We start from the raw sequence: 12,578 nt of genomic DNA on the forward strand, positions 1-12,578 counted from the left end.
TCCCACCAACTTGTATTTGCACATCACAGCTTCGAAGTGAGACTTCACAAGGAGACATTTGACACCCGGGCTTTAAAAACCTTTTTGGGCTGTAAAATGTACTATTGCAAATGAAAGCACGGCAATTGCCCTACGGTCTTTGAGAAACCATGGTCAACTGGGAGGTACACAGCGGAGGGTGGTGGTGGTGGTGGTGTTTGCGTTCCCACAGACCCAAAGGCCATGGTGTTTCGAGGTTTTTGCACACCAAGTTCCTGACCGAGTCAGGTGTCTGATAGCAGGGAAAGCATTTTCCAGTAATCCTTCCACCTCAAGCTGCGATCTTGTCAGATTTTATAAGCAAAACAAGCCAGGTTTGGTTAGAGCTCGGATGGGAAACCTCAAGGAAAACTGAAGCGCTCCAGGAAGCGGTGTGGGTAATTCAGCTCCTGGCATTCTTCCCTCCGTCTGAACAAACATTGAACCAGTTTCTAACCATGACGTTGCGGTAAGAAACATTGTGCTGCTGGTGGAAGATGCAAATCCAAAGGTGTCAGCAAAGAGGGTCACTGGAGAGCTCCAGACGCTGTTCCCAAATGTCAGGTTGCTCATCCTTGCGCTCTTGAGCAATATTAACAAGAAATGATGTTACATCCGCTATAAAAATATCTCACTGTACCCTCTGAAATCTGTTATTTGCTATGTTTCCCATCAAAATTGTGCATGTCCTTGGCAGAAAAGTGGATTTTTGACCAAACATTGAAAGTTCATATTTATTTCATTTTGCTGTCCGTTGAATAATTTTTAACAAAAGGTTTTTGAAATGTATCTAATGTTCAAAGAAAAGACAATGTCTGATCAAAACTGGAAATGAAAACCAAAACCAGAAAGCCCCAAGCCTGAAAAATTTTGGAATAAACCAATTTGAAAATCAGGACTGCATCTCCCAGTACCTGAGCAGTGGGATCCCCCCGGATGTGTGGCGGTGGCTCAGCACAAAGGAGAAGGGGAAAAACCATGGGAGATGTTTGCCAGCCAAGAAATCTGCAATTCCTATGACTCACTGTGTTTCCAAACGGAAACCTTCAGTCTCTTTTCCTGCCAGAAACTGACATCTTTTTCAGGCAAAAATAACCAGTTTTCTCCCCGGCTGCACTGTAGAGTACAGTGCCGGTTTTAAAAGGGAACAGCTTTCCACCCGCAGGATTTTTTTTTGCTTTTTTTCAGGTGGATTTTGTGCAGCCAATGAAGAATCACAGAAACCACACCTGATAGTGGATTTTTCCATCTCCCCAAGGAATTGCTTCCTCCCAGCAGCTGGAGGTTAGCACTCCTTTCAGTGTCCAGCACCTTGATGGCTGCGAGCAGAGCGAACAGCAGGGTTTAATGACATAAGTGGAATACGAAAGGGATATTTTATAGAATAGATGCAAATCCACAAGTGTTTTATTGCAGATGAAATATAACTGATGATGCTTACAGGCAGCACTGGCCAGCCTAGATCTACAACTCCCCGGCAGGAGGCTGTACCCAGGTGGGTGTTGGTCTTTTTTTTCCCAAGTAACAAGTGATAGGATGAGAGGAAATGGCTTCAAGTTGTGCCAAGGGAGGTTTAGATGGGATATCAGGAAAAATTTCTTCACCGAAAGGGTCATCAGGTGTTGGAACAGGCTGCCCAGGGAAGTGGTGGAGTCACCATCCCTGAAGGTGTTAAAAAAACGTGTAGATGTGATGCTTAGGGACATTATTTAGTGACGGACTCGGCAGTGTTAGGTTAATGGTTGGACTTAATGATCCAATGGACTTTGGGTCTTCTCCAACCCAAATGATTCTGTTCTATGATTGAGTGACGAGGAATGGGAGGAAAACAGCAGGACACACTCACACATCTTAAAACTGAGCTTCACTCGTTTGTTGGATTAAGAGAATAATAATTTAGGACTACATGGGGTGACCTTCACATATCCCAGGGTCAAAATTTAATGAGTTGTTTCCAAAACCCTTCCATAACAGAGATACTTTTCTTAGACTTGCTACTTCATGTGGAGGTCATCAGTAACTGGCAGCAGACAGACTCGAATTCCAGCCGTGGCATTCACCGCCCAGCTTGGGGAAAACCCCTTCGCTTCTCCGCGTCTTTGCCCGTTGTACCTCAACTACGTCACCTTCACAAGGGACAGCATCTTCACACGGCTGCTGCGGAGCTGGATGCCATGGCTCGCTAAAGCTCCTTGAAGTCTCTAGACTGAAGGAGTGACAAAAGACTCCACTAGATTTCTGTGTTGAAGATTTTTTTTTTATTGCAAATGTACACATTACACTACTGATAATGCACTACTGATAATTTAAAAAGCTGTCATTTCCTAAAATTTCGTGATTACAAAACTTCACAAAATTTCTTACAACTAAAAAACGCACCTTCAGGAGTATATAAATAGAATTTTGAGCATAAATAACAGTAACAAAATAAACAGATGTACGTATTCAATAAATTAATTATAAATATTGCATTGGCAATGAAGTGCTAGGTCAGAACACCAGTATTTCCAGTAGAGCTTTTTTTTTTTTTATAGAAATCTCTATTATAAATGAACCTTTGGAAGCGAGTAGAATCCCTGAACCCTTTTTTCCACACTGTTTGGTTTTTTTTTTCCTTTTTTCTTTGGTTTCACCTTGGTTATTCCTTCGTCAAATTGTTAGAATGGGAGAACAGAACCGAAGACATCAGACATTCATGTTTTGGTCACGAGGTACCCATAAAGCCCTCCTGCAAGAAGAACAGTGTCGCTGACCCAGTTCTGTGGCATTTCAGTGACTAAATTGTCTCTCCACTGATTCCCATGGATGCAGAATCAAGCTTGGAAGGACTGAAAAGAACTGCTGATGGTTAAAAGGTTAAACACGAAAACCCATTTTGCAATTGATTTGACCTATACATCATCCATTTTCAGTCTTTCTTTCCGTTTGCTAACGACATACATGCTTATATACAACAGAACCTCAATTTAAACACTAATTGGAACTGCTCGTTCCCTACTTGATGCACATAGACGCTAGTCCTGTGCACTCTTCCAACCACACACTGAATTCCCACTCCTGCTAATAAGAACTCTCTGATGGATGATGCTGATGCCACAGTGAACATAAATTAGCCTTCAAAAGAAATCAAAGATCCAGTTTTCCAAAGAACCCTTTAGCAATAAGGGAAGGAAGAAATTTTTTCCCTTTCTTCCCTTATTTCCTAAGGGAAGAAAAAGCACAATATACAAGCAGAATTGTTTTTTCAGTGGTGTGCTTTCAATAGAAAGTTTTCCCAGAACATTGTCAGCAGCTTTTCAAGAACCAGCGCTAACTCTAGTTTGTGTAACCACATTTGCTGGGTTTTCCTTAATTGTGTTTTGTTCCAAATGTTTCTCTTTAAGGCCTCTGAAGACACCACTAACCTCCCTGTGACTGGAAAAAAGATTTTCTGCATTTTCTCCCATGAGCAGAAAAACAGGTGAACACGCGTGGTAATGAAGTTGGTGTCGAAAAATTGGAATTATGTTATCATTACTGTGGTAATGGAGGAATTCTGATGAAGCTGCTAAGCTTTTCTTATTTAATCCTTCTTTTCCAAATAAAACTATGGATAGGCAACTCTTCAGACTATAGAATAGCCTCTGGGCACTCATCTCTTACAGGTACAACACATGGCAAGGAAAAGGCTGGCTCCATACTGAAATATACAAAAAAGTTCCAAATATCACTACATGAAAAGCTAAAAACCCTGTGGTATTCTGCCATATTTCTTTAAAAACACATGTGTGTGGTCAGCGTCACTTCTGAAAGCTGGGGCTTTTCACTGGCGACAGTTTGGAGGTGATGCCAAAGGGGTCCATGCTGTCTGTTTCAAGAGGCGAGGAGTACACCTCCGGTTCGAAGGCCTGGCTGTAGTCGCCGTATTCACCAAAGTCTGTTGACTCCACGGGCACCGTGTTGATCATAGGCAAGAAGTGAGACAGTGGAAGAAAATCTTTTCCTTTGAACTGTTGTCTTTGTTTGGCACTACTCAAAGACACAGATATTCCATATTTTTTTGATTTATATACATTGTAGCCATCTGGACGAATCTCCTCCTCAAAGGAACAATCCTCAGTGGAATACCTGAGCTGAAGAGCAAGGAGTAATGAGAATGACATTTAAATATACTCACCACGCCCATTGTGTTCAACCACAACATAAACCTTGGATGCACCTTGCAGACCCCGCCACCAGATCCATGCCGGTGAGCTGCCCGCTGCCTCTCTGCCTGGCACTGCAGGGACCCGTTGCTCTGGTCACTGCTCTTTCACTGATGGACCACAGCCACCGGGATGCAGTGACTTGAAGCACCCCCATAGCTGTAGATCCCTTCCAACTGAAATATCCTATTCTATTCTATTCTATTCTATTCTATTCTATTCTATTCTATTCTATTCTATTCTATTCTATTCTATTCTATTCTACTCTACGCAAGCTTCCCACGTTGCACATAGCATGCATTTTGGGTTATGAGGCCATCAGAAGACCCAATCCACAACTCCTGAAGTTAACGCGCATCCATCACATCAAATAAGCTTTGAATCCCAGATGTGTACTTCTCCGCAGCTACCACACTTACCCTATCCTGAGCACAAGGAAAAAGAAACTCAGATGACAGTGCTCATTTAGATAAACTGTCCTTAATTGCTGAGAGTACTTCACCGCAGTCATGAGCCCTAACCCAACAATCCTCAGGTAGAAAACTCCAGCTCTGCCAGAGGTTTGCCATCTAAGGGCTGCAGGACCAGGTCTGTAGGAAGGTAGCGCTGGCAAAATAGCACTTACACAAACATGGCCCAACACTAAAACGATACTAAAAAGGTAACTGCTGTGTTTTTTTAATCAGCATTTACTGAAATTACAAAAAGACCGGTTAACGCAGTATTATTTTCTCATAACACATCAGAACTATTGAATTACGAACAGTGGAAGTTAAAATTTTGTGTAGAAGAATGTATTTCCTTAGGTATGATGTTGTAGAATTACGTTTGTGATACACTGTGCAGACAGTACACTAGGAGTTTGCATCACCAGGTCAGCCCTTTCCAGATCCTCACACAAGCCCTGGATTTCTTACAACTCGGGTGCTATTTCAGGCTCAGCCACCGCAGGTGATTGAACCCGCGGTCAATAAAAGACAATTGCTGATCATATCTCAGCCTGCAGTGATAAAAGTGTTCTTAGATGAATGCTCTGCCTGTCTGAACAGAGAGCACGTTTGATACTCGTCAGTCCTTTCTCAAACACCCTTAATCACATGGAGTGCAATTAAGTGCATGCATGTGGTTGTCTTTTTAAAGCACTTTTTAAACCAAGTAATTTTTAAAAGGGCATTTTCTCCAAATGAAATGACATAATATTTATCCTTCAACGCATATCTCAGAAAAACAGGTGTCTATGATACAAATTCATGGCTGAATTGTTAGCTGTCCTTATTTCCATGAGCACTCAGCCACACTGACAAGGACGATGAAATAAAAAAGCTTCTTGAGCAAGTGCGCATCACAAATGGCAGTTATTGATTGCACCCGCATGTCTCTAACTGTATCATTCGCTCTTCATTTCATTGGGATTGTCTCTAGTGCATTTTCTAAACAAGTACCCAACACACTTTAAGTATTTGCAGATTATCTTTTTCACAGGAGGAATTTATAGTATGTCAGTATATTAAGCAATTACGTGATTTCTCCTGAACTACAGCACACTGTACATTCAAAAATCAACCCTAATCATCAATTTTCCAGCCTTAAAAAGGGGCGTGTTTCAGGAGTGTTAGCAGAGAGGTGAGGGCAGGTGTCTGCAACATATACATGTGACGACATGGCTACATACCGTTTTATTTTCTGTAAAAAAACCCCCACAATTAATACTATGCACCAAGAAATGCAGTCTCAGTCAGGCATATGCATATGCCCTCAAAACAGTGTCCCATGATATGAAAGCTGTTTTAAGGTTCTGTGACCGCTAAAGTCCAGTCGGCAGCTCCGATGGAGCAGGATCCAGGCTCTGCTTTGTTTTCATTGATCATTTTGCTTTGGATATACATTAAAACATTAAGCTAATAATTGACCTACCATATTCTCTGAACCTATGCACCTTATCAGGGCATCGATTGATTCTAGCCCAGAAAAGCAAGGAAATCCAGAAAGAAAGGCTTCTTCCTATGTTATATACGCATTCAAAAACGCCACTGCATCAGTATTGCTCTTACTACAGATACTGGGAGTTTTGAGAGTGGGCCAAGTCCTTGCCTGGTTGAAATCAGCAGAAATTTTGCCGGAGTAATCAAAGGAGAATCAGGCTGTATCTTTACTACAGTACAATAAAAAGCCATCGCTCTGTGAAACTCAGGCTCCTGTAAAGCAGTTACACACAGACTGAATCTGAATCTTACCCTTCAAGTTCTAAAGCTGGCAACTTATCTGTATGGTTTTAAAAAAAAAAAAAAAAAAAAAAAAAAAGACTGTATTGCTGATAATGATACGCTGACAAACCTAGGGAAAAAGCATGACCCAACAAAGCAGTGTCAGCGTGTCTCTCAACTCCTCAACCTCCCGGAGACCCACAGTTCTGCTGTTATCACGGGTCAGAAAAGACAGCCCCTCGAAATCCTGTTTGTGCCTCACACTACCTCGCAGATGGCAACCCTGTGTTTCTGGGACTTGTTTGCACGGTAGCCATCCGGCTACATCTCCTCATCTCCTTTCCAAAGGAGTTATGGTGTTCGAATTTTTTTTTTTTTTCCTCCAGAATACCTGATCTAAACAGCCCTTTGGTCTCGCCTGCCGCTTCAGAACGGGAAAACTCCCCGGGGAGAGGTGAGCCCCGGGGCAGAGGGGGACCGGGGAGCGTGGTGGGGGGGAAACCGGTGCCGTCGGAGCTCACCTGCCCGTGCAGCCGCCCCTCCTCGTCCATGCAGAGATAACGGGAGCTCCGCACGCCCTTGATGGCCACGGTGCGCACCGCCACGGCGCGGATCTCCAGCAAACCTGCGCGGATAGACGGGAAAAACAAAAACAAAAAAAAAAAAACAAAACGAACACCGTTAGCTCCGCCGCCCCAACCCGTTCGTTCCGTCCCCATCCTTCCCTCCCCGGTACAGCCGCCGGTACTCACTCTGCGGGCTCTGGCTACCGGCTGCGTCCACCCGGCCGTCTCCGCCGATGCGCAGGAAGCAGCTGAAGAGCCCGTGCTTGCTGGCGGTGTAGAGGTGCCGCAACCGGATCGGTTCGCCCCAGCCGTAGTTAACGTGAGGACCGGCGTCGGGCAGCGGCAGGGAAACAGCGGCGGCGAGGCCCAGCAGCGCCAGGGCGGCGGGGGGCGGCCCCATCCCGCGGAAAGGGGGCGCGGAAGGGAGCGGAGGGGCGGGCGGCCTGGTGCTGGCTGCGCTTGGCCGGAGGCTGGGGGATGTAGCGCGGGGCGAAGGCGGCCCCCAGGCCTTTTATAGCCCCGCGTTATCAGCCCCGATCGATTCGGCGGCATCCAGCTCCGACACCGAGCCCGGTTCATAGCGGGAATTGGTCGGATCGGTCACTCCCCCCGAATATATTGATCGGGTGACATCATTTCGCAGGGGACACCCTGAAGTCGCTCCCTCCTCATCCGCACCTCAGAGCTTCCACCTCCCCGCCCGCCCCAACCCCCCATCCCCTCCTCCGAATACTCGGAGGCACCTTTCCCGACGGGACGGGACAGGATGGGGGGGGGGCACCGGCGGCCCCCTGATGTCAGCACAGGGAAGGGGACCGGGGGTGGGCATCTGTGAACCCAAACCCACCCCGGGGCCGTGCGGAGGTGCGGAAGGGAGCCCGGGGATGAGGCTGCCCCTCGCCCCCAGCCGCAGCCCGGCTCTGCCTTTAGCCCTCGCCCCTCCTTTATTTCCCTTTTACAAAAAGAAAATTCACCTTCGGGGAATGATTTTTACACCTCCCTGAGGGACAGCAGCCTCCCCCTCGCACGGCCCCGGTCACCTCCCAGGTCAGTGGCCGCCGTTCCCGGTTATTTGCCCGGTACGGCGGCTCTGGGCGGGCCGGTGCTGCTCCCGGGCTTTATCGCCGCCCGGCCATCCCCGGCTGTGTCACTAGATGGAGCCTGGCACCTGGGATGCGGGCTGGCATCGCCTTTGGGGGGCCCTCCAGCTCCTCTTCTTCCCCGTTTGTACAAAGAGACTGGGGAAAAAAAAAACACCCTGTGTGTGGTAAAACTCCATTGCCCGTAGACAGCGTCCTGATCTAAGCATCAAACAAATTATTTTTGTTTTTTCTTTTTTTTTTTTTTTTCTGATCTGTGCATGGACATTTTCCACGCGGGCTCTTCCCCAGGAGCTCACTCAGCAAGTGTACTAGGAGAGATGGAAAGAAGCAGATACGAGTATTTTGGGTTGTTCAGCGCTTTTTGCATCTCAGTGGCACTTTAGGGGATTGCTGCTGACTTTTCTGCTGTCCATCCAAACTAAGAAGTAAAGGAATTTTCTCAGATCTCAAGAGAGAAGAAAATGGATACCAATGGGATTTCATAAAGAAAAAAAAAAAAATCCTTCCACCACAGGACACTTTAAATAACAATTAAGCCAAACATAACCCTATGCCCCCAGCAACTTCTCTGAAACAACACTCATCAGCTTCAAATACTGTTTTTTTTTTTTTCTATTTTGCTACCTGTTTTGTCTGTACACTTGCATTTTGCTCCTGTAAGCACTCACATGAAAAACTTTCCTTTCTGAGTAATCTTAGCTCAGCGAGGCTGTGCACCTAGACAAGGTCATACAAAAACACAGAGTCTTGTAGGGTGCTGGCCTGCACTTGTACACATGCTTGCACTTATTATCATGTGTGATATGGTCCTCAAGTTAATCACATTGATAAATCAGTGTTTGAATGATCAGGATCTTGGATCACAAGCTCCCTGTCATAAGGAATTGTACGTCACCAACTGTTTCAAAAGCAACTACTGATTGTGACTACCTTTGGGTTTTTTGGATGGTCAGCTTGAGACGCCCAAAAAGCAGCCCAGTTTTCTCTGCATGGCTGATGAGTAATTAGTAAAAATCAGGACTACGTCACTTTCAGGTGTCTCCTGCTGCATCCTCCAAATCATGGGCTGATTTGAGAAACTCTGGCCTTTCAAACATCACACAAGTTCACAGTATTATAAACCCAGTAAATAATACTAAGGCATCCGAGACCCTAATTTTTTTCCTCTGCGGAGTTCTGCAATGTTATTGCATGACTGCCACAAAGGCAGTTCACTGCCCTGCAACCCTGGGCCCCACAGCAGTTGTGCATGTAACTCATCCTGGCTGCACACGCATTCTTCAAGGTGTCGAGCACCCACCACACACACAGAGGTTATGGTCTGAAATGCATCTGAAAGGCTTTTTCAGTTCATTTTCTTGTGCCTCTCAATGAATAGAAGCTATTTTCTGATTACTATTTCTGCTATACTATAGTGTGGATAATATTCACCATCATCAGTAAACGTTTTCTTTGTCAAGAAGTCAAACTCCTTTCAAGCGGAAGGGAATTGATGCTTGCAACTTATTTGTTCATTTTGACAGCATTGTTATTCCCTTGTGAAGATCAAAAATTGAGGCAGAAAGGGCAAATCTTTTGCACTAAATGATATTTCAAACCAGTTAAAAAGCTGGCTATAAGTGAGAATTTCCTAACAATTGATGCAGCACTTTTAAAAATTATTCTCATTATTACTGTTGCTGATGTTATTTAGACTGATGTTTAAAGGTTTGTATCAAATCCAATTAAAATGAAGATGAAGCACTTAGGTAATTTTTTTGGAATGGCCTCTCTTCCTATGGGAAGCTTTCGATCTAAATCATTTGTCCAAGTCCAGCTCTGTAGTCAGTGACAGAAGTAAGTACCTCCAAGTACTTATCTGGACTGGATAGTACCAATCCTATCTTAAAACAGCTGTTTAAGAGCTATGGGTTAAATAATCTCTGGAAGTGCTTCTTTCTTATTGGCTCTGGAAAAAAAAAGCCAAGATGATTAACCCAGATTATGTATCATATTTTTAGCTAGAGCCAAATGAGCTAATGAATCTCGCTGTTTTCAAAATTTAAGAGTTGCGACATGTGATTTTCATTTCAGTTCCTCTCTGTGTCACTGAACTTTATCATTTATTGGCATGTTTTTACCAAAGTTCAACAGAAAGACACATATCTTTACCTGTTTCTACAAACATATTGCAGAAAAAAATTATTTGCAGGGCAAATGTATTACAGGATGAATCACACCATCGCTTCCAGTGCTGGACCTGCTCCCTGAGAGGCTCCAGAGCCTTCAAAAAGGAAACCTGGTAGTGTAGGACTTTTTGCTTTTGTGAGGATAGGGAAAAAAAAGCCCAGGAGAAAAGTCTTGTAGAATAAAAATACCTCCTGACCAAATAGCACACAACTGCAAAAGCATTTTCACCTGTTGTAATGAATCATTTATTTCCACTGCACTTTTTAATGTCCCAGTGTAATTTCTGCAGAATAAGAACTTCATCTTTTGGTAACACTAAATCTGAACTGAATGTGTTTTGGTAGAACGTAACTGCCTTTATTTAAAAGTCAAACATCCGGAGATCCTGGAACCTGCCAAAAAGATAACAAAAGGCTTGTTCCTAACTGAGCAATAATGTCATTGGAACCAACCAAAAAGAAACCAAGGAAGATTGCCACAAATAATGATCAGAAATAGGGCATGAAACCACCCGTGAGTAGAAGGTGATCATAGCAGGCTACCTTGTGGTGGAGATCAAAGGAAAAATTGCATAGGTGAGACACTCAAGGCTGAGTAACAGATAAAATTGGGTGAACTCAATGTGTCTAGGGTGAAGAGACATCTGCTCAAAAGCAGAATAACTTCAGAATACCTACAGAACATCATGGTGAAAACTTTGGATAATACAAGTCGTTGCAGAAAGAGGAAAATGGTGCAGAAACTTTAAAGACTTTTTACTTCGTTTTGAGTCTCGTTGGGATCTCCTGCAGATTTAGGAGTAGGCATTGCATGAATGTGATTCAATACTACTGTTCAGAAGAGGTTTGTAAGTCTTTGTTCTGGTTTTGTTAGTGAGGGGGGGGGCCTCCAGAACAGTCTTTTACTCCTTTTCTCTGAAGTTGGAAGCGGGACGATTACAGAGGCTGTAAATACTCTGAGAGAAGTCAGGTCCCAAGCAGAGCTAGAGATGTTAGGCGCTAATTCCTTCGGTTTCTGGTTTCTGCTGTAGTTCCTGCATGTCATTCCAGAAGTGACAGCAAAAAGAAAACCTTTCTTTTCCCCATGGTGGAGGGCCAGCAGAACAGTCTAGTCCTTTCTCTTGCTCCTGGTAGAGATGAGTGTGTCAGGCAAATGAAGGAAGGCAGAAGTGAAGACGTAGTACACTGCGATAGGCGGCTATTCGAGCACGGGGTTGTTCTATAAAGAGCCTTATCAGCACCGCGCAAGTTAAAAAACCTGCCTAAGAAGGAGAGGTTACTCCACCATATGTCAAGGACTGCTCTGCTTCCCAGCTGCTTCTGCAATCCAAGAGGCATAAAGGTGACAATATTTCTCCCCGGGCTGTGAATGAGCGCAGAATTGAGATTCCACAGCTCCCGCTGCGCGCACCCACTGACAGGATGTCATACGCCGGGACGAGCATTCGCGGAGGCTCTGCCCAGATAGTAATACAGTATAATAGTCCCCAGTGAATTAGTAGGATCCAAATGCATCAGATACTTCAAGATTTTTCAAGTGATCAACTTCCGCAGAGGTTCCTCTCCTAAAACTGCTCTGCTAAAGAAGGTCAATGCGCTGGGGAGATCGTTGCTACTGTAATTCGCAGTTGCATCTGTTATTGCTGGTTCTTGCCAATGAACACCGCCAGACAACTAATTTCAAATATCTCTCACCATTCTGTTATCTAATGCTTTCTTAACTATTGCTATCAGTCAATGCATTCCTGAGAGCAGTACTTAGCCTGGAATTGACTTAAAGCTTTCATGGTCAAGTGATATCTTCTGATTAAGTCTACTCTAAAGCTCACAGAAGTCCTGTCAGCTTCAGATGACCTAAATGCATTTTTTCCTCACTGTAAGTCATTATTTCATACTTTGGAAATACTTAATCCGCCCCATCTTTTCTGTGTGCTATGAAATCCTTCTCAGTTCTGGTACGGAGGAAGTCTTACTGATTTTTTGGGAACTTATTTGGTCTCATAGCTCTCCAGCACCTTATTTGCACTAGATCAGCAAAAGTTTGGAAACACAGGCACGTTATCTAAACATTTAATTAAATTTAAATACTTCAGTACCCAAGGCCTTTTCTTGAAGGCTGAAATCCTAATTTTTTTCTTACTTTTGTTTTGGATTTAACACAGAAATGTGCAATGTTGCTGGATTATGATGGATGGTGATTTCTTCTTTAAAATAATCTTGCACTATCTTTTTTTTTTTTTTTTAGGAAACCTACACCCTTTAGCAGAAATGAATAATTGCAAGTTTCCTTGCCAGTATGTTACATTTTCATTTCTAGCTTGACCTACAGAATAAC

At 44.1% G+C, this 12,578-nt stretch overlaps 1 protein-coding gene across 1 annotated transcript; it reads right to left on the reverse strand.

The window, feature by feature from the left end:
- Positions 1-3,797: 3,797 nt before the first annotated feature.
- On the reverse strand, positions 3,798-7,372 carry FGF19 (fibroblast growth factor 19). Its single transcript, XM_086749781.1, has 3 exons — positions 7,159-7,372; positions 6,928-7,031; positions 3,798-4,130 (listed from the first exon to the last, which is right to left on the reverse strand). Exons 1-3 carry the CDS (start codon positions 7,370-7,372, stop codon positions 3,798-3,800), a joined length of 651 nt encoding a protein of 216 aa, XP_086605907.1.
- Between the last annotated feature and the right edge of the window lie 5,206 nt (positions 7,373-12,578).

The sequence above is a fragment of the Chlamydotis macqueenii genome, chromosome 5 (genome assembly GCF_036417535.1).
Source record: "Chlamydotis macqueenii isolate bChlMac1 chromosome 5, bChlMac1.mat, whole genome shotgun sequence".
NCBI classification, from domain to species: domain Eukaryota; kingdom Metazoa; phylum Chordata; class Aves; order Otidiformes; family Otididae; genus Chlamydotis; species Chlamydotis macqueenii.